The sequence below is a fragment of the Eumetopias jubatus genome, unplaced genomic scaffold, assembly GCF_037043125.1.
Source record: "Eumetopias jubatus isolate StellerSeaLion01/CBP00866 unplaced genomic scaffold, mEumJub1_p1.0 scaffold_15, whole genome shotgun sequence".
NCBI classification, from domain to species: Eukaryota; Metazoa; Chordata; class Mammalia; order Carnivora; family Otariidae; genus Eumetopias; species Eumetopias jubatus.
The window spans coordinates 75,131,876-75,156,882 of NW_028274821.1; the positions used below are offsets into that span (position 1 = coordinate 75,131,876).

Sequence of the window (25,007 nt, forward strand, 5' to 3'; positions counted from 1 at the left end):
TCATTATTTACACACTGTGATTAGAGCTTTTCCACCCACCCTTAACATTGTTTCAGGTGGCTGAAGTACCGGGGGGAGTAAGCGGGAGCCTTTGCAAGAGGTGGGGTGGTCCTCAGGCCGAGCCTTGGGGCACAAATGGAGGCACTGCTCCCCTAGCCTGTGCAAGGAGGTGCATACACCCTGCTGGGTAGAGGTCTGGCCTCTACCACAGCCTCAGATTCCGGCGCACTTGTCATGCGGATGGGGAAACTGAGTCAGGCAAGGGCAAGATGATGTCCAGTGTGCTGAGAACCTTCATAACCACTGTGACTTGGTAGAGCTTCAAGCATTAGCATTTTTGGTGCAGTGATGGAGAATTACACCCAGAAACAAAGCTGTCTGACTCCTGGCCACATGGCATCCCCTGGAACTCTTCCTCCAACGTGGCCAGAAATGGCATTTTGTCTTTGGGCCCCAAATCCACTGATTATGTTGTTTGGTTGCACTGTCTTAGGCTGTCTGGCTTCGTGGGAAGGGCACCAGGCTAGGAGTCAGAAACATGTTTCTGGTCACTGGAAGTTGTGTGACCTTGGGCATGCCCTTCATTCCCAAGGTCGATTGAGTTCCTGCCGTGCCCCAGGCCTCTTGCTCGGGCCGGGCTGTAGAATGTGAACCAAACAGACTCCAGTCCTGCGTTGGGCTTTGGTTTCTGCATCTGGCTCCAGGGCTCTTGTGAATGCCAGATGGGCTGGGCTGGGTCGAAGCACTCGAAGAACCATCTGGTAAAACCCAGAGGAAGAGATCTGCTTCTGAAACTTTACCAGGCATTCTGTGCGGGCACGTCGGATGGGCCACACGCAGCGTTGGGGATGAGTAAGAAGGAAGCAAAAGAAAATGGAGGGGAGTGGAGCGTAGCGGCTTGCAGACCTCATCGCCATGGAGCAAGTTCTCCAGGGTTTGTCTGACACCACCTAGTAGTTTCCAGTGGCTGCTGTAACAAACTGGGGAGCTTAAACCAGAAACTTGTTCTCTCTCAGTTTTGGAGGCTCTGGGGGGGGGAGACTCTATTCTTTGCCTCCTCCAGCTTCTGGCCGTAGCATTCCTTGCCTTTTGGCTGCATAGTTCCATTCTCTGCCTCTGTGCTCATGTTGCCTTCTCCTCTTCTCTGCCCTGTCCCCTGGGGTTCTGTCTGTCATAGCCCCTGTGGGTCTCTTCTGAGGACCCTTGTCACTGCATTTAGGACCCACCTAGGTAATTCACCGTGACCTCGTCTTAAGATCCCGAAATTAAATACGTCTGCAAGGAACCTTTTCCAAATAAGGTCACGTTCATAGGTTCTGGGGTTTAGGACGTGGGCATATCTTGGGTGGGGGGGCATCATATACCCCACGACAGTCAGTAAGAAGCCTGTGTATACATACATCAGGCTAAAATCAAAGAGGGAGTAGGGGTCTTGGAGCCCCATTCAACGCCACCTTCTTTATTCGGGCCTCATGGGTGTTTCTTCTGGGCCACTGCTGTGGAACCCCTAGGCCTTCAAGGAACACACTTTGAGAACCATTGCCTTAATGAAGGGTCAGCGCTCTTGGGGATGTCCTTGGGCAGGGATCCACTTGGTGTGGCTTCTCTCTTGGGATTCTGGCATGAGCAGTAACCCGTGGTCACAGACGGATGTACTTACAGAGAAATATCCTTTTAGTGCCCGACTTTAGATTTTTATGTTGGAAGTGTGACTCAGGTTAAATATAAAATTCATAGCATATCTTGAGCAACTATTTTGTAGTTATCTATATATAAATCTATTTTACAGCGACACAAATAGAATAGATTATGGAGTGTCAGCGTGGAGATAGATTCCGAGTGCTTTTTCACTAATATACCTAATGATTCGTGCTGAGAATATCCAAGGGCTCCACTGTACATTTAAATGGATATAATTAAAATAATGAGCTCTATTTTAAAAAATGATATATGAAAAAAAATTTTTTTTCTTAAAAGAAGTTAGAAGATGCTGCACCACTAATTCAAAGTGATATAAGTACTTCAGTGATTCCATTGTTATTAGGACACCTAATTAAATGCAAAGCACCCGAGAAAAGCAACATTTGGGCTTATAAATCTAAAGCATGAAGCCGGGAGAAGAGAAGTTGCCAGTGTCCTTGGCGCCGTCAAGGCTGGGGGGGGGGGGGGTGTCCCGTTGAAAGGACTGTCTGTGGGCGACAGGCTGGCTCCCGTAGCTCCCAGTATAAGAGTCTCCTTTGGGGGCCAGATGGGTGTTCAGAAAGGGGGTCTCACTCCCCCTCGAGCAAGCAAGGAAGGCTTCCCAGAGGCGGGGGTGTCATCGTGCATCAGTGACATTGTCATGGCAGCTGCCATCCCTGCAAATCCACTTTGCCCTGCTCCCTGGCTCATCTCCCACTCCTGCGCTGGCAAGGATCACGGTCCTTCTTGTAACAGACAAGGAAACTGAGGCTCAGAGAGGCGGTCTAGCCCAAGGTCACAGGGTGTGTGGATGCCCAGACTGTCTGATTCTAAAAATTCCTCTCTCCCACCAGGACATCATGATGGGGGGAGGGGGAGTCCTTGAGAGCAGGAAGGGATACTGAGTCTGTTCAGGTGGGACGGGTAAGTGCTCGTAGACCTTCAGGCTCAGCTTCCAAAGGTCGACAGTGAAGAAAGGGGGAGACCGTCTGTTCTGTCCCCCTTCCTTCTTTGTGACCTCAGTTGCGGGGAGGGCAGGCAGGTTGGACCTTTCGCCTCCAGGGGGCCTCTTTGCTGTTCGGGAAGCATATCTGCCCTGTCGTTGGGGCTTAAGCCTTTGTGCAGTCAGGATCAGGACGAGCCAGGGCCAAGCCAGGGTGAGTCCTCAGCTGCCTGCCTGCCCACCCGGCAGCCCCCCTAAGACTTGTGGGCTGGCATTCAGGCTCCGACAGGGTCCCCAAGTTCTGCCCCCGTGGACTGGTTATTAGCATCCGCATGGGAGCAGCTGTTTCAGTAACTCTGTCAGCTGTCGCCATCAGCGTGAGCATCTCTGCTCTGTGAGTCGCTCTAGACGAGGTCCTGGATTTACATTTTTGCGATCGATCTTCACAAGACCTTTTGAGTGGACATGGCGCTCCCTACTTCACTGATGTGGAAATAGGCTCACTCAGGGTCACCAGCCGGGATGTGATAGTGATAGGATTTGAACCCCTGTTGATGTACAGTCTCCACAGCCCCTGCAGTGACGTCTGTACCATGTCGGGCCCTTCCCCTGCGTCCTCTGCATACTTCCCTCCCCTGCACCCCGTGTGAGACAGTAGACATGTGTAAACATCCCCACGGGGGCCAGGTCCCTTGCAGACATTGCCTTGTCTCTGCATCAGAGTGCTGGGGGGCAGGTGCTGTGTTTGTCCCCGTTGTATGGGTGTGAAGACTGAGGCATGGAAAGGGGATTGGAGTCACTTGCACAAGAACCCACAGCTTGAGAGCAGCAGTTGAAATTGGCCGTGGGACTGTCCGGCTTCAGAACCTTCCATCTGAGTCCATCACATCCTGTTCCTGCCGGGCTGTCCGCTCATCTCTGTTCTGGTGCCCTGGTGCCGGGGAGACCTCCCCCACTTCCCCCAGGATGTCCCCTTCTGTGGCTGGCTGGCAGGTTGTCCTCCCTCCTTAAAGCCATAGCTGCCCCCCGGTAACCTCTCAGATCTGCTGGTCCTGCGGCTCCTGGGGCCTCACTGAGCTAAGAGGCCTTTTGGCCCTGTGACGACTTTAAAGTGGGGGACAGGTAGGCTTGCTCCCTTCCCAGCGGGTGCTGGTCCTCCGCAAGGGGGCTCTAGCTCAAGATAGCCCCCTCGGAGGAAGCCCTGCTCTCCCACTAGCACCTTGGTTCTGAGTCTGTTCGGAATGCAAAAGGTCAAGAGTGGGTGACGTGGGGGCTGCCCCAGGGGCAGGTGGGCAGGTTTCCCTCTGCAGGTTTCCCCCTCAGCTGCAGTGCACTGTGGCTAAGAACCAAGATACCCGCATCCTGTTTTGGTCCCACGTCTTCCTACCCATGTGACTTTGATCAAGTTATTTCTCCTCTTCAGTGCCTCCGCCTCCCCGGTTGTTCCTGAGATGAAAAGAGTCAGTATGTTAGAAGAGCCCCGGGCACATAGGAAGTGACTTCAGGGTTTGTTAAGTCAGTAGAAGAAATGAACACGGAGGCGATCGAACCATCCTGATTTATGTTTCCCTCTGCGGAGAAGGGCAAATGCTTGGACGGTGTCAGGTAGCCCTGGTGTGGCAGACACATCAGGAGGAGGCCTAGGGAGTGTTCAAGATGCTGTAGGGTTTGTCATTCTTAATAATAGTGATGGTGGCCATGTCTCGTTAGCTGTTACAGGCCAGCCGCTGTGCTGTGTGTTCTTTTAGTTGGTTGAAATCTCCCAGACAGTCCCGTTAGCTCCGTTTTGCAGATGGGAAAACTGGGGCTCAGAGGTTATAGGCAGCTGGCTTAGGTCACCCAGCAAGGAGGTGGTTGACAGGACGGCCCTGGCTCCTGGCTGGTTCCCCCTCAGCCTGCCACTTCACTCCAGCTGTCCACTGGGGCCTATGTATTAGTCAGCTCGGGCTGCCACAGTGAAAGACTGCAGATGGAGTGGCTTGGACAAATGTATTGTCACATGGTCCTGGAGGGTGGGAGTATGAGATCAGGGTGCCAGCACAGTTGTTTTCTGGTGAAAACCCTCTTGCAGACAGCCACCCTCTCTCCGTGCCCTCCCATGGCGGGGAGACACCTCTCTCTTCCCGTTCTTCTAAGGCCACCGCCCCGTCAGATTAGGGTTCTACTTTTATGACCTTATTTAACCTTAATTATCTCTTAAAGACCCTGTCTCCAGCTAGACTCATGGTGGGGTTTAAGACTTCACCATACAAAATGGGGAGGTGGGGGGACGCACCCAGTTCAGGCCATGACACCTCCCCCAGTGCCTTCTGCTCCCTCCCTCCTCGTTAGCTGGGACCCTCCTCGTTAGCTGGGACCCTCCTCCTGTGTTTCCGTAATCCCCCAACCGGAGAGCAAGTTCAGAGCTGAGAGGAGCCGTGAATGTGATCGGACTCATGCAGTTGATGACGGATGGAGCCGCTGAAGCCCAGAGAAGAGCAAGGTCTTGTCCATAGTCCCACAGTAAGCCCACTGCAGACCCAGGGTCAGAACCTGGGTCTCTGCCTCCCAGCCTGGCATCTCCACGAAGCCCCAGTTGGTAATGCTAGTGGGTTTTGCCTGTGTGTGCCTCGAGCCTGGGCCTTAAAGTGCAGTCCGCGGAGAGGACTGGACATGACGGGGTGGCATTCCCAGGCTGGACCGTGATGTGATCTCCCCCTTCTTGCGCACCTTGGCTTCTGTACCTCAGAGATGGGATGATGATGATGATCCCCCTGCCAGAAGGCTGAGGGGGCCCTTAGGATAACACAGAGAGTCCCACCAAACCATCTGTTCGGGAGATGGCAGGGACCTGGCTCCGTGCCGTGGCCTGCCCCCGGTGTTGTGTGTGGCGCTGGGTAAGTCCCAGCTCTGCTCTGGGCCGTGGTGGACCCCTCATAAAGGAGGCTTCATAACTGGTGCCTTGCCCACCTCAACACTGAGCTCGTGGCCTTAAAGAATGTCTTTGGATGTTTGAAGACCTACCTGGAGGCCAGACTGTTGGTCTGAGTGAGGCTTTTGGCTTGTAGTTGCCTGTCTGTCGGATGGGAACTGGGGGTGGGGGGGGAGCTTGGATGGAATCTGTAGCCCTTTTGCCAAGAAGGGAAGGGAACAGCACCAGGCACTTTGTACACATCACTTAAACCCTTGCTGCTCAGAGTGCAGACTAAAGACGAGTGGCTCTGGCTCTGGCTGGGTGCTTGTTAGAAAAGCAGAATCTCAGGCTAAACCCCAGACCTGCTGAACCGGAATCTGCATTTTACCAACAATCTCAGCTGATTTATATGCACATTGATTGAGAAGAACTGATTTCAGCCACCCAGAGCTACCCTTGAAGGTCTTCTGTAACTCCAGTTACAAGAGTTTAGATCTTTTTAGGTCCCAACTTCCCTATCTGTGAAATGGGTGGAATTGGAGCCATAGCAGCCCAGTCATTTTCAAACTATGTTCCTCTGAGCACATTGGGTTCCCAGGAAGACCCCAAGGCGCTGCCATGGGGGCCGTGTGCTTCAAGGTGAGATTCATGGAGAAGTGGGTCTGTAGCTAAACGTTATGCAACCCCCTGGGTTGGTGGGCTCCCAGATGGGTCTGGGGGCTGACACGGGGTCCACACTGAGCAGACTCTCTTCTCTCCCAGGGAGCGCTTGAAGCGCAGCCAGAAGAGCACCAAGGTGGAGGGACCAGAGCCCGCACCGGCCGAGGCCTCGCTGAGTGCCGAGCAGGGAACAATGACGGAGGTGAAGGTGAAGACAGAGCTCCCTGATGACTACATCCAGGAGGTGATCTGGCAGGGGGAGGCCAAGGAGGAGAAGAAGGCGGTCAGCAAGGATGGCACAGGTGATGTGCCGGCTGAGATCTGCGTGGTGATCGGTGGTGTCCGCAACCAGCAGACCCTTGGTGAGTGCCTGAGAGGGTCGGGGCTGGGACCGGGGCGGGGCATGGGGTCAGAGTCCTGAAGAGCAGAGCAGAGGCCTGCCTCTCCCTGGCTAAGAGAGCCTTTGGTGGCTCCCCTCTGCCCTCAGGGAAGGACCTAGGCTCCTTAGCCTTGCTTTTGCTTGTGCAGTCCTAGTCTGGACCTTTTTCCTTTCCACCTGATGTGCCAAAGCTCTGTCCGTGTTTTAAGACTTTGTTCAGGTCAGATGCCTGGAACTTTCTGTAGGTGTGGTGAATCCCTCATGCCGTGGGGCTCCCATGCTCCCCAGGTGGGTCTAGCACAGACACATTGCTTGTTGTGCTAAATGCCTGTCTGCATTTCCTTTTCCTTGGCTTTACCACGGGCTCCTGAAGGCAGCTCCCAGTGCGAGTCCTGCTTGGAGGAGGTGCCCAGGCAGATCAGATTGGTGACAGACTGGCACCTTCCCCGGCCCCTTCCGGGCTGGGCCAGGCTCAGAGGAGGTCTGTGGAAACGAGCTTCTTAGTCCTCTCTGCCCCCCCTTGGGGATTCCCCTTAGGGGCTCCCTGCACCCCTGCCAGGGTCACAAGCTCAGATGCCCACGAGGCCCAACGCATATATGGCGGGGCTCGGTCCTCTGCCGCCTCAGTAACCAGGTGGGAGACGGGATCTGTGTGGCCGATCTCTGGACACGCCACGTGCCAGAAGGGAGACATTTGATGTGCATTCTTTTGGCTTTAAGCGTTGGTGACTAATTTGACTTTTGAAATCTGCCAAACAAAACCTATCTTTGGGTCACAGTCCTTCCGTGGCCACCGGTTGGCAACCCCTGGTCTGTGACATAAAGTCCGCGAGCCTCACCCGGGCATCGAGGCCTTGCCTGGTCTGTTCCCCATCTGCACGGTCCTCCACGTTTCTTGGACACGCTGCCACCTCCCTCCCCCCTCCCTGTCCTCACTGGTTCAGCTCTGGCTCACTTCCTCCAGACTCCTGGGCTCATGTCCCATGTCGGCATGCAGGGCCTCGTACGGAGTTCCCCGTGTGTCTGTGTCCCCGAGTTTACCCTCAAGTCCCGTTTGCCTCTTCTTCCCAGATGTCGGGACTCAGCCCTGGGCTCGCTTTCCTCGCTGTTCCTCCGCTGGTCTGTGCACTGTCAGCCCCAGCTGGGTCATTGTAGCATCCCACCCACAGCCGTTCCTTTGTGTCTCTCTGCCCTCACCTGCCCTGCACTCTGGCTGCCAGGGGCTTTGGCAAAAATAAGTCATTGACCATGTCACTCCCTGCTTAGAAACTTGGGATTCCCCACTGTGTGTAGGGCCAAGGAGGACCGTTCTTCGGTCACGGGTACATGAGTAGCTGTGCTCCCCTGCTTTAGAACCTCCAAACAAGCTCTCAAGGCCATAGTATCAAGATCCTCCATAACCTGATCCCTATTTCTTATTTATGATCTTTTAGGACCTTTCATTCTGGCACACTCTGCCTTTCCACAGCATTCCTGCCCTTGGCTCGTGCTCTTCCCTCTGCCTGGAATGCCTTTGCCCATGTCCACATGCCCAGATCCAGCCCATCTTTCAAGACCAGCTCCAGTACCACCTCGTCCCAGAAGCCTTCTTGAATTTCTTCTGGTCAGCGCGTTCTGTTTCTACCTTGCCCCTCACTTGGGTGCTTCCCATTATCTGTTTTAGATTAGAGGGGCCTTGTCCATGCCTGCCTCTGCCACGAGACTAGGAGCCCCTGGAGGTCAGTGCATCAGGACTTGTCTGATCTGTGTCTCTGGGCTCGTTGTGCGCTCCCCCCCCCCACAGTGTCTAGCCAAGGTACCGGCTTCTAGGGAGCGGTGTTGACTTTGGTGCCATAACTGTGAGGGTGGGACTATGTTATGGCCCAGTCACAGAAGATCCTGAAAGTAACGAGATCTTGGTAGCTCAAAACCACAAAGGTCCCTTTCTTGGTCACACTACATGTCCATTGTGGGTCATCTGGGGGCTCTGCTCTGGACCCAGGCTAAAAGCAACCATTGTATGAAATGCTGCCGGCCAAGGGACAGAGGGAAAGAAAGCTCTGGGGGCCTCACACTAGCTATTACCTGCTGCAGCCCAGAGAGGAGAAGAGTTAAGTCCCCTCCCTGTCATTGGCCACATTAGTCACGTGGCCCCACCCAAACTCAGGTGGCCTGGAAATGCCATTCTCTCGTGTGACAGAACTGGGATGAACCAGCAGTACTTGGTGAAGAGCATGAGTAACTTGGCCCAGTGCCCAGTGGAAGAAGGGCCTTTTCAGGAGCCTGTGTCTGGCCTTCCTCCATCAATGTTGGCTCCCCGGGGCCAAGGACCGACCATGTTAGCCACTAGGAATGTGTCCGCTAACCCAAGAGGGGACGTGCCCTTGCTCACGTTGGGGTGTGTGTTTTAAGACTCATTGGACCCAGTAGCTATTTATGCCTCTTCAGCAGGAGATGCTCGGTGAAGGGTAGTTGAATCTGAATCTCGGGATGGAGCCAGCAGTCGGGATTCGGTGGGGAAGGCCTAGAGCAGCCGTGCTAGGGAAATGCTGGAAGGGAGTCCTCCCTGGGCCGGCAGCCGGCGCCCGGCACCGTGAGAGGCCTCGGGGCCTCATGCCAGCCACGGACGCTGGTTTCCAGCTCAGCTGCTAGTCAGCAGCAGGGTCCTTGGCTTTGCGGTGCCTTAGTGTCCTCTTCTGTTCAGTGAGGCTCCCTGTCCCCACCTCCCGGGTGTGCAGATTCAAAAGAGGCAGTGGAAGAGAACAGCATCGTACAAGGAGAGTGAGCTCGGGTCCTCAAGTCTGGGAGTGAATCCGGGCTCTCTGATGTAATAGCTGTTGGACCTCAGGCAAGCTACTTGATCTCTCTGTGCCTCAGTTCTCACAACTGCCAATTCGTGGGGTGAGGCGAAGATTCAGTAAGATGATGTATATAAAGCACTCAGCATTGTCCTTGGTAAACGATTAGCTTTTATCAGGGGTATTAGCATTGCTCTTCAAGGGGGAAGAGTACCTCTTTCAAGTACCTCTTCAAGTGGGAAGAGTTGTAATAGTTTCTGCATTTTTTCCAAAGCCTAAGAAATAAGCCAGGGTGATGTAGAGAAAAAATGGGCCGGGGAAGTTGGCGCTGGGTGAGGTGTCAGAAGACGTGGGTTCTAATTGAGCCTCCATTGTCTCATCTGAACAGGGCAGCTTGTCGTGTCCCTGGAGCCTCTCCTAGCCCTGGATGCTTCCCTAGCATCCAGGGGCCTTGAGTATGTTGTGACATTTCTAAGTAACCTGCCTTTCACAGACTCTTAATGAAAAAGGAGTAAAGCCACAGTGGCAACGGGGAGTTGAGCCGCCATTTTGGAGCCGGGACCAAAGCAGGGCCTGGACATTTCCCTGCTGATTATCGAGACTCATCTTGCATCCATCAAGGCGGACCTTCCTCCTTGAGGGTGTAGTTTCTGCCAAGCATCAGGCTCAGAGAAATCTGGCTTGGCCCCAGTACCAGGAAAGAAAAGCGTTAAAAAAAAAAAACAATGTGAAAGAATTGAGCCTTTCGGATTCCGCTGATTTCAAGAGGGCAAGTAGGTTTTATCTTGTGGGCCACGTCCAAGTACTTGCTGCTGTTTATTAGGGGTTCTGTGTTAAAGGTTCTAAAGGGATGGCATGGTTAAGCATGATTGAAGATTAAAAGTCTGCCATGGCTGTGGAAATGGGCAGTGGGGCTCTCCATGGTATGCATTTGACACCCCTTATCCCCGCATTTTATAGCGGGGCCAACAGAGGCCAACCGAAAGGAGAAAGAGTGGCTCTGGGCCACAGAGCACATCAGTGATGTTTTCTTGCACTTCATGAAGGGTCGGTGCCCCTCACAGCGACCTCCTCCCCCCTGGAAGGAAAACAAGGAGGGAAAGCCAGGGGCCGAATGCTGGTTAGAGCCATCTCTTTAAATGCGCTCGTGCCACAGAGGCTGGGCGGCGTGGAGTTGCTGAACATGTTCCTGGGCCGCTGGGCAGAGAAGCACGTGCAGCCGGGGGCCTCTGAGTGCCCCGCTCACCCAGCCCCACTCAGGGCTCAGAGCCGGCCTCTCTTTCACTGAATAGAACAGTGTTCCCGATGGTCACTCAGGACTGGGCCGTGCGGGAACCTTGTGTCCACCCCCAGGTCCTCACTGGCCCCATAACAGCCATCAAACAAACAGTGTCCCCAGTGGCACAGTCCTCATCCGACGCACTTCCTGTGGAGGAGCCGGGGCTTGGACCCGTGGATGGCATTTGGCAGCTTCTCCGGCTGGGAGGGGGCGGCCATCAGTGCCCAGGAGGCTGGCTGTCAAGCTTGCAGTGGGGACTGCAGTTTCCCAGCTGCCCAGAAGTTCTGTGCGAAGAAAGAGATCTCTTGCTCTTAGAACGTCACTGCCGTTGGAGCTAGTGTGGGGGAAACTCGGAGGTTTTCAGCAGGAAGAGCCGAGATGATATTGAACTTGATGACCCTGTTGGATAAAACCAGAAGTGGAAGAAGTGAGGTCACAGATGCCGGTGTCCACCCGACAAGCTGCGCACGGAACTCTGCACAGCAGCACTGACGAGGGGTGGTGCCACACTGGACGTTTCAAGAACGCCACGAGGAGTGCTAAACACAGGGTGCTGCCGTTGCTACCACCTCCGCTCACGCTCAGCAGCAGGCATCGCTCACTGATCACCGCGGATGGCGACAGTGCACCTCAGAATCCTTCTCAACACAGTCCACCAAGACGTCACTGCCAGTCAGCCAGAGTTGAAAAGTAGGAAGTGGAAACCTGCTTGGCATTCTTGTCCTAGGTGGTAAAGATAAGGCAAGCTGGCCTTACAACAGTCAGGACATTCAGTCCTGGGAGCATTTCCTGGTTCTGAGAGAGACGGATGCTCAGATCCCATCACAGTGGTCAGAAGGTACTACCAAGCAGTGGGTGCTCTTCTCTGTATGGTGAGACTGTCGGTCCTTAATCCTGGGGAGCTTACACATGAGGGGAGCCCAGGGAGAGCGGCAGGTGCCTGGAGACCGGTGGTACAGGAGCCCCTGGAGGGAGCAAGCCACCCAGCAGGGCTCCTCCTCAGATGAGGGGTGTGGACCAACCTGCTTACGTCCATAGAGTTCATTCCTAGTGTGGCGAGGAACCCCATAGAAGAGCTAAGGGCTCTTTTTCCTGGGGAGGAAGAGACTGGGGGCGGGGGCCAGTGGTAGGGGGGGTGCAAGGGAGATGAGGGGATAGAAGTATGCACGGCTTGAAGCCTTGGAGTGGTGGAGTGGGAAGGGAAGGAGTGGACACGTTCTGCACGGCCCCGACCAGTACAGGGGCTTCACCAGTGAATTCAGCTCCGTAACAGGAAGGCCTCTGTGACTGTGGGAACTTTTGGGAACCGGATACAGGCCTGTGAGGGCATGAGTTCTGTCCTGGAAGTCACTGGAAGGGCTGCAGGGGGCAGAGTCAAGGATCAGATGGAGGACTACATGGACGTTTCTAAGCAGTGAGCTTTGAGCACCACGAGGTAGAGGTGTTTCCACGCCCGCAGGACTGCCTGAGGGAGGAGGCACGGGGAAAGGAGGCGGCGGCTCGACCACAGCTCTGGAAGGAGCAGCAGCAGGGCAGGCAGCCACTCAGACCCGGCCACGTGGATTTAGGGCTGTGACAAACGCAAGCAGCTGAGGTGCCAGGTCCTGCTCCATAGCGCCGGCTGATAGTTTCCTGTTTCAGTGGGTGGTTGGCAGGCCTTGCCCCGAGCCTGCCAGAACCAACACTCAGCCCTTTGCTGCAGCTGCTAGGGAAGGAGGTGTTCTGGCCACCCTCCCAGGCACGTCTTATCTCTGCTGCTGGCCCTTCATCTGGTGGTTCAAGGTGGGAAGGGGTCCTGGGTGGAGGGTCCCCACGGGAAAGGGCCCCTGGGCTGTAAATCCAAGAGACCCAGTATCTGCCCCACGGTGGAGTCTTAGACCGGACCCTTAGCCTCTCCTTGCCATGCTGTCTTCATTGATTGGTGGGTGTAAGAACACCTGCGTGTCTTTCCAGGCGGCTTGTTGGGGACAGAGGGAGGTAACAGGTACGAAAGCGTTTTTTTATGTGGGGCGGCAGAAAATGCAAAATAGCTATACCAGCGCTATTAGCTGGAGCCTCGGGACGTTGACACGTCTGGAGGTCCATCTGGAGTGCTGGGAGCCCGAAAGGCCAGTGGCTTTCAACTTTCTGTGTTCATCACCTCCTAAGGGAATTTTGAGAAATGGTTTATTCTTTCGTATTTTTGAATTGACATCTCACATTTTTATCCAAAGTTTAAATAATTACAAAGGATCTAATTTCTGGAGTGTTGTGTAAAAAAAAAACCTGTCATTTTGGAACTATAACTGTGAAACCACTGTTCTAAATTATCGGAGAGAATCCAAAGCCACTGCTGTTTAATATCTGCCATCATCCATTTTAAAAACATGCGAACAGGCTCATCTTTAGCAGTCAGAAATTTTACATCTTTCCCTTTCTCTCCTTGAACTCATATTTCCAGTCCACTTCCCTCGCAGGATTTTATCCTAATGTAATATATTTTTTATGCCTGAGAGTCTTTATTGATCACTGTTTTACACTCATCTCCTACAACAAGATGTACATAAATGGAAATCGAAATTTCTAAAAAAAAAAATTGGTCGGGATCATAAAACTGTACTTTTTAAAACATTTTTTTCACAGATTGAGTTTTGTTTTTGTTTTTAAGATTTTATTTATTTGACAGAGAGAGAGACACAGTGAGAGAGGGAACACAAGCAGGGGGAGTGGGAGAGGGAGAAGCAGGCTTCCCACTGAGCAGGGAGCCCGATGCGGGGCTCGATCCCAGGGTCCTGGGATCATGACCTGAGCCGAAGGCAGACGCTTAACTACTGAGACGAGATTTAGCATTAATTGAACTCCTGCTTTTTGGTTTCTGTACACGTAAGTACTTAGAAAGCTTAATCACATAGGTGAGGAACCAGGGATGGATGCAGTTTTGAGCGTCACTCAATTTTTGGAACTCTTTCCAAGTTGTGGGCTGAAAATCGCATGGGGTCTGTCATCAGACACTGTTGTTAATGGTCTCTCTACTAACAGCTCCATTAGATGATGCTTCAGTTTCGTTGAGAGTAAAGAATTGGAAATCACACGATTCACAGAAAGCGTTGTTCCCTGGTGTTAGATTTTGCCCACTTTCTAGGTTCACTCCAATACTTGGGATCACCTCTTTGCTTGGAGCCGTGAGATGGGCAGCCCCAATGGGGGGGGCGGTGGTGAGGGAATTGTCTTGCTTGTGGCGTGTCAGGGGGTGGGTGAGGAGAGCCAGCTGAGTGGGGCCTCCCCGCCCGCCGCTACATCTCCAGCACATTGATTTTAGGGAAGAATATATATGAAAGTTGATGATTGGGGTATTGATTCTCTTAAAACTGCCTGTGCTCACACATCCCCAGGCGATTTGTACTCAGCTTGGAAGACCCTGGTCCCAAGGACATTTGGTCTGAGTCCAAGCCCTGAGAGCCTCAGAAAACCCACTTGTCCATGATTTACCTCTCCAGCTCCCTTGTCTGCCAGCAGGCTCTGGGCCTTGCTCCTGCTCGGTCCCAGAACCAAGAGGGCTCGGTGCTTCTTGGCACCCCCACCTTCTTGTGTTTGTCTTCTCATTCACCTGCTCCGGATTTCTGCCTCGTTGCATTTTGTGTATCTAGAAAGGTGTCTGAGCTTGTCTGAAAGCTAGCTGGGTGCAGATAGTAGAGCTGAGGCTTGCTGCCCTCATTGCTTGTCCTCAGGGGCAGCCTTCCCTGCAGGAGCCTTCCCGACTTCTCCCCTCCATGGCCTCAGCAACTAGAGTCCCCTGGTCCCACCTGGCCTCACCTGGTCTGACCTGCGCTCTTGGGGAGGGAGCTAAGCCCCGTTGTGTGCCACGTGCTTCCAGAAAATGCTAGACAGGTTCTGTTACTCAGTGCCTGTGGATTCTTGCGTCACTAGGGACAGGGTTGGGGAGAGGCAGAGGCTTGGCTGCCGTGTGCTGGCATGCTCTGTCAGCTGCCTCCCGGCAGCCTTGAGAGGGGATAGGGGGTTCTGGGAGTCCCGAGGCAGGACTGGACATGGCGGGGCAAGCGGGAGTGGGAGGGGATCGGCTCTCCCTGCAGTGCCTTTGGCATCCAGAGGTGACTTGGTGCGGTGGCAGCAGGGTGGCTCTGAAGGCCGGCCAGCCACCAGCTGAGTAGCTCCCACCTGGACCGCCTGGCCCCTAGAATATTCACGCTCATCAGTGAATTGGGTACGGAGTTGTCCCAAGCACACCAGGACTTCTGGGAGGATAGAGGACGGGAATGAGACCTGGGTGCACCCAGTGGATGGTAAATGTTAACAAGCACCATCTGTTCTTGGTCTTTTCCCAAAGGTGTGGCCGTCACATACACTGGCTCCCCGATCACCGCCAGTCTGAGCCGCCTGTGGCCAGACGTGTGGTCCCTGCAGTCTTTACTTACCTCATCTGAGAAATGGGGGTGATAATCGCCTGTGTCTGCCTGGCGTGTGAGGGTGAGCTGAGCTGGCCACGTGGCTGCACATCTGGCCAGCTTCTGCTTCCTCAGCTGTGCGTTGGGCTCGGAGGCCCGCCCTGCGCAGAGATGTAGGAGAGGCTTGAATGAAGGGCATTAAGCACCTGGCACTTAGTAGGCAGTGGTGGTGACAAAGGACACAGGGGTAGTTGGGGAGCCCAGCAGAGTGAGGAAGCGTGCCGGGCAGGGAGTCATTTGTGGGGACCCGGACTGTCTGAGCTGAGCATCCCCGAGAAGGCTCGCTGGCGCCCCCCTGCACCACACTGGGGTATTGCAGAGGCTGTGGTTGGGGAGAGGCACCAGGCCACAGCACAGGCAGGGCATATCCTCCCTCTAGGGTCATTTTGCAGGAATGCTCTTGGGGAGAAATGTTATAGCCATACAATGGATAATTTTATGTTTTATTTACATCACAAGTTAGAATACAGAGAAAACATAAAACTTCGGGGAGATTTGGGCCTGTGACTGTTTTCTGCCATAGCCCAGCTTCCCAGGGGAGGTACGGGTGCCCCCCCCCGCCCCTGGCCAGGACAGGTTCTTTGGTGAAAAAGTAGACCACACTTCTTTGTGCAGATGGAGAAGCCGAGGCCCTGGCAGCTCTGGTGACTGGCCAGCCCGAGACGTGGAGCCCTCCCCCTCACCTGGCTCCTTTCCCCACCTCCCAGGCACCCCCGACTTTAAGGGATCTTTCTGATTTCTTACGTAATTCAGATGGAAAAGCGCCCGAAGGCAGCCCCCACGGTGGATCTGTGCGAAGTCGCTATTCAGGGACCTGGATTTTTGACCAAGCGTTGAGATATGCATCTGGTACGTGAGGGCCAAGGGGCAGGACAACCTAATGGGGCCGGCATGCGGGTGGGGGCACAGCCAGACAGGGCCACAAGGGGCCACGCTCATCCACCCTGTCACTGCCACAGGGCAGCAAATCTGAGCCTGCCAGGGGCCTGGAGGACTTGGTCATCAGAGGGATGACAGCCTGTGGAAATCAGGAAGTCTGGAACATCGGGACCACCCCGGCAGCACCTGCTGTGGACTGCAACTTTGAAACAAGTCAAGGCTATAAAGGAGTTCTGTGGCCACATGTGTTGAAAGAGCTGGGATTAAACAGGGTTCCTGGAGGACCTCTCCCTAAGTTCCCCCTGCACCATGCCTTCCCAAAATGGCCGTGCCTCCCACCCGCTTGACCATGGGTGTCTCTTTCCTGGGCTGCGTGCAGGAAGTTGGCTTCTACAGAACTCTGGAAAATGCTGATTAGTAAGAGCAGCTGTGCTGTCCTGAGTACCTGCTTTGTACTAGGTACCGTGCTCTCTAGCCATAGAGTCACTGCTCACAGCTCCCCGAGATGGGTACCGTTTTCCTGTGCTTAGAAAGGAAGCCTGAGGCATGAGTGTTTCCGTGAGTTGTCCAGGGCCCCTGGCTGCTTAGCTAGTGAGCCGGGGTTTGAACCCAGGTGGACTGACACTCTGCTGCACTCTCCCCACGCCGTAGCCCCCAGCCACCTGCACACACGGCGCCTGAAGCCTGGGGTCGTAGGGTGAGTGGCAGTGAGGAGACAGGCAGGACTTTGAACTCAGGCCTAAAACTCTGTGCATGGGGCGAGGGCCCCCACTCTGCCCTGGGGGGCAGCCAGGAGAGGGAGCAGGGCTGATGACCACGCCCCTTGTGAGACCGTGTGGGTTGAGATCCGGGAGCAAGGCTTCAAGGATCCTCCGCTCCCTCTGTGGGTTGAGGGAAAAGTCCCATAAAGCTGGTAGGGACCTGGCTTGCTTATCAACAGGATGAAGTGGGTGGGCAACTGGGGGGACCCACTGCAGCCTGCAGTTATTACACGGTTTGAGAAAGTCCTTAGGTCATTGACTATAGTGGGGAAACTGAGGCCCAGATCTGGGGCAGAGAGGGGCAGGGCTGGGGCACAGAGACTTCATCTGGAAGTGGGTCAGATCTGAACCAGGTTTTGCCTCATCACAGGCTGTGGCCTCTGGTCTTCTCGGGGGGGATTCCGCCTTCCCTGGGCCGCCTGCCCCTCCGTCTGCCCCTTTCCTTTTGCCCCTCCTGCCTGTTCACCCCTCTGACTTTGGCCCCTCACTTTGGGGCCCACCAGGTTCTGTACGTCACTGTCGTAACACCGTCACCTTGCCCGTCCCCTTGCCTAGTGGTCTGTCTGCTTCCTGTCAACGGAGGGCAGTGATCGCTTGTGGACTGGCTCATGGTTGGAGCTTTGGTGCCAGGCACCTTGAAGATGCTCCATGAATTCTCGGTTGAAGGGGAATTGGCAGAAACTGTTGAAGAGTGGGGTAGGGGCACAGGAAGGCAGTTGGGGTCATTGTGACTTGGTGACAGATAAGTAGAACGGCAGGACACCGTGAATTTATTGAGCCCCCGTGGTGTGCCAATCCCGGGGCTAAAGATAGAGAAATACACAATCTGATCTTTGCCCTCCCCGTATTTGTATTTTTTTCTGTGAGACAAGGCTCAGGCAGATAAAACCACTGGATAACAGGCTGCGAGATTCCACGCTGGTGTTGGGATGACAGCGTCCCCCTTATGACCCACAGTGGTAAGACGGCGAGGCCACCTGTGTGTCTTGTTAGTCCTGACCTCGGTCGTGAGACGTAGGCGTCACCGTCCTGGGTTACAGGTGAGGCCGCTGAGGCTCAGACCGGAAAAGGGAAGTGCCTGAGGTCAGCTGAGGGCTGTGGCAGAGCTGAGCGGACAGTCCGACGCAGTGCTCCTCAGACTTAACCGGATACCTGGAGTTTGCACCCAGGAAACAGGCCTCTGCCCCCAGGAGAGACTGAAGGCAGTAATAGCTGGTGATGCGGGCACTCAGTGAACACCTGGGCTCGTGGCAGGAACAAGCCAGTCTTCACTCTTTCCCGGAAGGAAACTGAGGCCTAGCCAGTAAAGGGTAGAGCTGAGATCCCCTCCCAGGTCTGTCTTACTCTAAAGTCAGTGGTTCCTGAACCTGGTTGCTGGTCTGCTCAGAATCCCCTGAGGGACCCTTTTGGAAAAGGCAGATTCTTAGGCCCCTAGCCCTAGCTGTTGTAGGGCACTGACCCTGGCGTGGGGCCAGGGCCTCTGTATTGGTGCGAATTTCCTGGCCAGTCTGTTAGGAAGGATGCGGCTCGGACTCAGGTGTTTGTGGGCCTCCGTGAGGGATGAGCAGGGCCTGTGAGCCTGGGGCCCCTGCCAGGCTGGGTCTGATAGGCTCTGCTTGGCTTCCTACCATGGGCCTTTTGTGTGTGCTCTGCAAGCGTGGGCTCCGCCTTGACCTGTCCAAAATGCCTACTGGGAGCTCAGCCATTTCAGTCCCAGCTCCTGGGAGAAGTGCCCGGTAGAGGACTGGAGTCAGGCAGTTACACCGTGTCGGTCTCTGTATGTCTGAGAGAACAAGAAAGCTTCTCAGAAGACTGCGGGGGGCGGGGAGGGGGTGCTCTCCCTGCAGGGCACGTCTCTGATAGGGCTGGGTACTTCCTAGGGGGAATATAGGACCACCCCTGTGAGGTAGGTGTTTGTAGCCCCATTTGACAGATGAGCAGACCGAGGCTTAATGTGTCTAAGGGAATAACCTAGGGCATGATGCTGTTAAGTGGCAGAACAGGAATGGGGATCAGATCCATCTGGTTCAAAGACTGTCCTCTTAGTGTGTCCCATCCTGGTAAGGAGGAGAGGTAGAAGTTACTTGAATGCATGTTGATTTCCTTCCATGGATGCCATTTATTCCTTAGTTTGAAAGAGCACTTTTATGTTCCTTTTTCCTCTCAAGGAATAAGTGTAAGAAGGAGTTGTCTTCTCTTTCTTAACAGATTTGGAAACTGAGGCCCAGAGATGGGAAGTGACTTGCCCAAGGTCACTTAGAGAATTGGGGCAGAAACTTGGAACTAGACCCCGGGCTCCTGACTCCCAGCTCAGGGCGGTGACGGCTGGTCCTTGCTGCTTCTCTGCTTGCTGGGGCTAAGACGGCCCACTGGATGACCCCGGCCCCCTGTCATGGAGTTCGTGACCCGACTTGGGGGCATCACTGTGGGTCCTGGGACCTCGTAGTTGTAAACGTTGGGTACTGACTTGAGCTGTCCCTTTCTTTCCTCTTTTTCAGGATCCTACGAGTGTGGAATCTGTGGCAAGAAGTACAAGTATTACAACTGTTTCCAGACCCACGTACGGGCACACCGAGGTGCGTGGCATCCGTGGGGCAGAGCCGAGGGCCACACCTCCCCCTTCTCTGCCTGGCCTGTGGATGACCCTAGGCCCCCCGCCCGCCCCCAGCGCCAGTCCTCTCGCTGTGTCTGCAGTAGGCTGGAGAGAAGAGGCCTCCTTACTTGGGAGAGCACACAGGCCAGTGGGGGGTTGGGAGGCCAGGCAGCCAGGCATGTTACACCGACACGGTGTAACCGCCTGACTCCAGTCCTCTACCCTTGCCCCTGCCTGCTCCACACGGGCCTGCTTCCTCCCAGGGTGCTTCAGTGCCGTCTGGTGTGAGCGGCCCCTGCGGGGAAGGTGCTCATGTGTCCTCTTGTGCGCTTCTCCTGGCAGCCCTGGGAGTGGGGGCAGGGCGCTGTCTCCGCTCCGAAGAGGACGAGGCTGAGGGGGACATGACAGATGGCGCCAGGGAGGAAGGGCGGTGGGGCTGGGCCTGACTGACGACAGGGGGCACAGGGAGGGGCTGTGAATGGGCACAGAGTGTCCTGGGCACGTTGTGGTGCGATCACCGGCTTGCTCCGCTCCTCTCCCTCTTTGGCACCGGCCCCGCCATGGGTCCGGTCTGCTCACTTCTCATTTTCTCTTTCTTGCAGACACCGAAGCCACCTCAGGGGAGGGAGCCTCCCAAGGCAGTGAGTATTTTCCCCTTGCTCTTGTCCCCCCTCAGGACTGTCCCAAGGGGCCTGTGGGTTCAGGCTTTGGGGCCAGAGGGTCTTATGACATTGTAGGATGGTACCTCAGAGCAGCCTTTCCCAAAGTGTGTTCATGGCACACATCCTGGGGACGCTAATAGGTGTTCTATCAGTAACAGGTTCTCTGGCCAAATAACCTAGGGAAGCTTGAGTTCTGCTAAGGTGAACGTGTTTCTTTGTGGTACACTTCCCAGGGTCCCTCCCTGGGAAACTCAGGGCTGATGTTTGGGAAATGCTACTTCCCAGGCTTTTCTCATGAGCACCCATGGGCACTAATCTCTGGGTGCGCTACCCCAGCCTGGGCCTCATAGGGCCGTGCCATGTGAGGACAGCGTTCTGCTTGCCCTGCCCCCAGATATAAACCCACGGGCCTCAGAAGAAGCCAGATGGGTGTAGATGGGGCTGGAACCTCTCCCCGCCCAAAGAACCTGAGCTCCAGAACCCAGCCATTCTACTCGCAGGTGTATCCCCAACAGAACCGTGTGCACATGTCCACCAGAAGATGGGAAGTGGATATTCTTTTTTTCTTTCTAAGATTTTATTTATTTGAGAGAGAGAGCGGGTGCGAGCACAGGCATGGGGAAGGGGCAGAGAGAAGCAGACCCCCCACTGAGCAGGGAGCTGGGACCCTGTCGTGGGGCTCGATCCCAGGACCCTGGGATCATGACCTGAGCCGAAGGCAGACAATCAACGGAATGAGCCACCCAGGCGCCCGGGAACTGGGATATTTTTAGCAGCACTGTTTTAAGCCCCAAACCAGAAACCACCTGAGTGCCCAGTGCTAGGTGAATGGACAGATCAGTCGTGGTGTGTTCACATGAAGCGGTGAGAAGGAATGATGTATGGCTACACCCAGCAAAGTGGATTACCCACAAACAGAATGTTAGCAAAAGGAGTCTAACACAAGAGCCCCTCCTCTAAGATCTGTGTACCGGAAGTACAAAATTGGGAAAGTGATTCGTGCTGGAAGAAATCATGGTTATCCTAGGGAAGGGGTTTTTGGGTGCTGATGACACAGGTGTTTCTGGTTTATGAAAATTGAAGGAGCTGATCGGTTTTCTGCGTCGGGGTCAGCAGACCCTTTGGTAGGGACCAGATAGTCAATATTTTCGACTTTGCAGGCCAGACATCTCTGTCCCCACCACTCAGCTCTGCCATGTAGCATGAACGTAGAGATGATACGGAAACGAATTTTTCACCAAAACAGAGGGTGGGCAGGCCATAGTTTGTCAATCCCTATTCTTCCTGCCAGAAAAGGTTTTTAAAAAGAATAAGCATGATCCGCTGCCCCCCAAAAAATTCCAAAACAAAGCAGATTGAGGAGGTGTGTGGGCCAACGCAGGGCCTTAATTGTACTCGGTCCAAAAAGCGTTTCTTCTGAGGCCCTTTCCCATCCATTCTCTCCTTGGATTCCCACATCACATGAGAGGCAGGCAGGGCAGGCTAAGATTCTGTGTTCTAGACTTTCTGAGGCTCACTTAGGCCCGACACCTGCCGGAGGACCCTGGCTAGGAAGTGGTGTAAGCCTGTCCCTCCTCTCTGAGCCCTGCCCCAGCCTAGCCCCTGGCTCCCTTCTCCTTCAGAAGTTTCCTTCTCTTCCGGCTCCTGTGGTTTGCCTGTGGTCAGCCACACATTTAAAGATCTTTTTTATTTATCTTTCCTTCCTTCGCTATTCTGGGCCCCTGGCTTCTCCGGCAGCCCCTCAATGATCCATTGTGTTCCATCTGGCTTCCATGGTTCCTGGAGGCCCACTGGCTGTAGAGGACTCTGCCACTGGGGGTATTTTTAGTCTTTCCATCACTTTTGCCTTCCTCCCTAGGGAGTTTCCTCCCCACGGCCACTGTGCTTTATTTTATTCTCCGTCCTGCACCCCTACCCTGACCCAGGCCAGCAGCGCCTGCTCAGAAAGCCTGGCATCCTCGTGACAGGAGCCTGACCATGGAGCCCTGGAGCCAAAAGCGTTGTGTCGAGAATACTACCAAGTCCAGCCTACCTGTTTTGCAGATGAGGACACTGAGTCCCAGAGAGAACTCAATGAAACTTGTTTGTGGTGGAGGTGGGCCTAGAAACCAGGCCTCCCGTCTTCTAGTCCAGGGTCTTTCATTTAGCTGTTAGAAAAATTGTACAGTCCAAAATGGAGGCATATGCCCACTCACCCATCTCTTAGCTAAGAAAATCAAAGATTAGCTCCACGTCCAGTTCTCTTGCTGTTACATTGATTCCCTTTCCGAAACAGTATTAGGTAACATTTACCAAGTATTTCTTGTCTTTGAGGCATTGTGCTTTCTCATTCTTTATTACAACTCTGGGAGATGAAGTTACCGTCGTTCCCATTTTGCAGATGAGAAAACCGAGGTGCAGCAGTTGGGGAGTGTGTCCAGTGTTAGTCACACTGGTTGGTGGCCGAGCCGGGTCGGAGTCAGGCAGCCTGACTCCAGAGCCTGTCCCCCCAGACTGATTCGCGGTGCCCTTCCTAGAGATTCTGGGCTCTCTTGGAGGCTCTGAAAATGTGGTTTCATTGGCAGAAAGATCATTTTGCCTTTTTTCCTCTGGGGATAACTCTTTTGTCCTAATCTACCCCTGCCTTAGGTGGGCCCAGGAGTGTGGTCCCCATGCGTGTTGAGAAGGAATGGGGTGGGATTCTGCAGAGCGGGGTGATGGTGCCTCTCAGTGGCAGAAAGCTGGGGGTTCTCATTTTCTTGGAGGTGGTAGGAGGGGCTGTGTGAGCAGAGGTGAGACGGTGCTTCCAGCAGCTGTGGAGGGCGACCAGCACTGGCCAGTAGGGGAGAGGCATTTCAGGGGCAGGGACCTGTCTGGAGCCAGACCCTGGATGGCCTTGACTTCTTCAGCTTTGTTCCCCAGTGTCCAGCACCGAGAGAGAATTATGGTCCGGATGGGACATGATGGGGCGTGTGGTGGTGGTTATTGTCTAGTCTGGATTGAAGCTGGAGCCAGGCTTGGAATCCTAGAATGGCCAGCCTGGAAGCAGCCATGGGAATCAGCTCATTACGACCCTCCTATCTCCTCAAATTAGGGGGCAGTGAAGAGAAGCTGAATCCCAAGGTAGGGTCAGCACTTGCTGAGCTGACAGTCTGCGTGCGGCAGAGTGGAACCAGGTCCTTCCTCCTCCACACCCTCCCACCTCCCCCCACTGCTGCCTGGCTGTTTCAGGGGTGGGCTCGGAGGTGGCAGGGCCTGGTCCCCAGACCCTCAGAAGGACTGGGTGTGCTGACGCTGTGTGCGCCTCGCTTGGGGACCAGTTAATCTCTGTGGCCCTGGGGACTTTGAGAGCCTGCAGGTGCAGTGGAAGGGATGGGGGGCAGAGGCAAGGAGAAGGCTGTTGTCCTCTGTGCCCCTAAGTTGAGCTAAGCAGGGACCAGAAGCCTTCCCGTAGAATTGCCTGGCAACCTTGGGGTGGAGGGAGGGAGTCTCATCAAATCCTGTGTTTGAGTGCTGGGGAGCAGAAGAAGGGCCGGAGGCCTGGTGCCTCAGTCAGGAGTGGAAGGTGGCTTATACAGTCCGAGAAGGGCCATGTGCCCTGACTTAGCTATGGCATGGAGTTAAGTGAGTATTTGAATCTTGGCTCTTCCTCGCCCCACTGTGCAGCCTTGAGCAAGCCATTCAGTCTCCCTGTGCGGGGCCTCATCAGGAAGATGGGCCATCCCTAGATCTGCCCAAGGAATACGCACGGGAGGTCCCTGCTAGTGCGTGGTGAGAACAGTGTCCTGAGTGGGTCCAGCCTCAGAATTTGGATAGACCTAGGAATCATCCAAACTCTGGCCCTAAATTCATTACGTCTTGCTGTGTAACACATATCCTCAAAACTGAGTGACTTAAACGAACGTTGGTTATCTTGGTTTGCGTGGTCAGACCTTGGGTGTGACTTCCCTGGGTCCTTTGGCTGTGGGGCTCCTGGGGCAGGGGAGGTGTGGGCCAAGGCTGTGATTTCCTCTTAAGGCTCAGCCAGGGAAGGAGCTGCTTCAACACTCACGCGGCTGTTAGCAGGCTGGGTCCTTCCCAAGCTGTGGGACTGAGGGCCTCACTTCCCCACTGGCTGTTCACCAGAGGCTGCCATATGGCTCTCTCTCCGGGGCATCTCGTAAGAGCGAGGCGGTGTGAGCGAGACGAAAGTCACGGTCTTTTGTAACCTAACCTCAGAAATGACATCCCATCACTTTATCACATTCCCTTCATTAGAAGCAAGTCCCTAGGTCCCGCTCAGGCTCAAAGCAAAGGGATGACATCGGGTCTGAGTGTCAGGAGGCCAGGGTCATTGGGAAGCTGCCTATCACAGGCCCTCCTCGCTGTGGGGCTGGGGACAGGTCCCTTCTGATCCTCCGTCTACACGTGTGTTCAGTGGGTTACAACTTCCTGCCTTGGTCACAAGGACCAACGGAGGAAAGGCAGATAAAGTGCCCGGCCTGGCCCCTTGCGCATGCAGCGCCAGGAAGTAGTAGGTGCAGTGACAGTTACTCTCTTGTAACCTCAAGAAGGGGGTGGGGTGGGGCGGGCCCATGGGAGCTCGGCTCACCCAGAGTGGGATTGGGGTTTGGTTTGAACATTGCTTCAAGGCTCTCGTATCTCCTTGTGTAGAGAACCCCTAACACTCCCGGGACGGACTGTCCACGGGTCACTGGTTGGGGCCGGGGTGGCCTAGTCCCATGTTGGCTTCTAAGGCAGATGAGCTGGCCCCCCAAAAAATCCCCAGCCCGAGGGTCCAAAGTCCTGGTAACTGCCTGTGTCTTTCCATCCCCCACAGACAATTTCAGGTACACGTGTGACATCTGTGGGAAAAAGTATAAGTACTACAGCTGTTTCCAGGAGCACCGGGACCTGCACGCTGTGGATGGTGAGTCGGGCCCCTCGCTCTGTGAAGAGGAGCGCCCCCACCCCCACCCCTGGCACCCGGGCTGCTCATCTGGCTCCCCTCTCCAGCCCCCAATTGTCCCCTCTCCCCTCCCACCCAGAGGAAGGGCAGGCAGCAGTCAAGGCCATGAGGGGAGTGACCGACCCTTGAGGA

The 25,007-nt window shown here is 54.7% G+C and overlaps 1 protein-coding gene across 11 annotated transcripts in view; it reads left to right on the plus strand.

Annotated features, from left to right (window-relative positions):
• ZNF618 (zinc finger protein 618) overlaps positions 1 to 25,007 on the plus strand; it is a 173,575-nt gene that overhangs the window by 108,074 nt on the left and 40,494 nt on the right. For 7 of the 11 annotated variants that reach the window (XM_028107975.2, XM_028107976.2, XM_028107982.2 and 4 more), the window contains exons 3-7: positions 6,279 to 6,538; positions 15,807 to 15,902; positions 19,192 to 19,269; positions 19,889 to 19,927; positions 24,747 to 24,836. In XM_028107975.2, coding sequence (XP_027963776.1) covers positions 6,279 to 6,538; positions 15,807 to 15,902; positions 19,192 to 19,269; positions 19,889 to 19,927; positions 24,747 to 24,836 — 563 coding nt within the window. The remainder of the gene's footprint in view (positions 1 to 6,278; positions 6,539 to 15,806; positions 15,903 to 19,191; positions 19,270 to 19,888; positions 19,928 to 24,746; positions 24,837 to 25,007) is intronic. The other 4 variants (XM_028107978.2, XM_028107986.2, XM_028107980.2 and 1 more) reach the window with 1 other exon arrangement.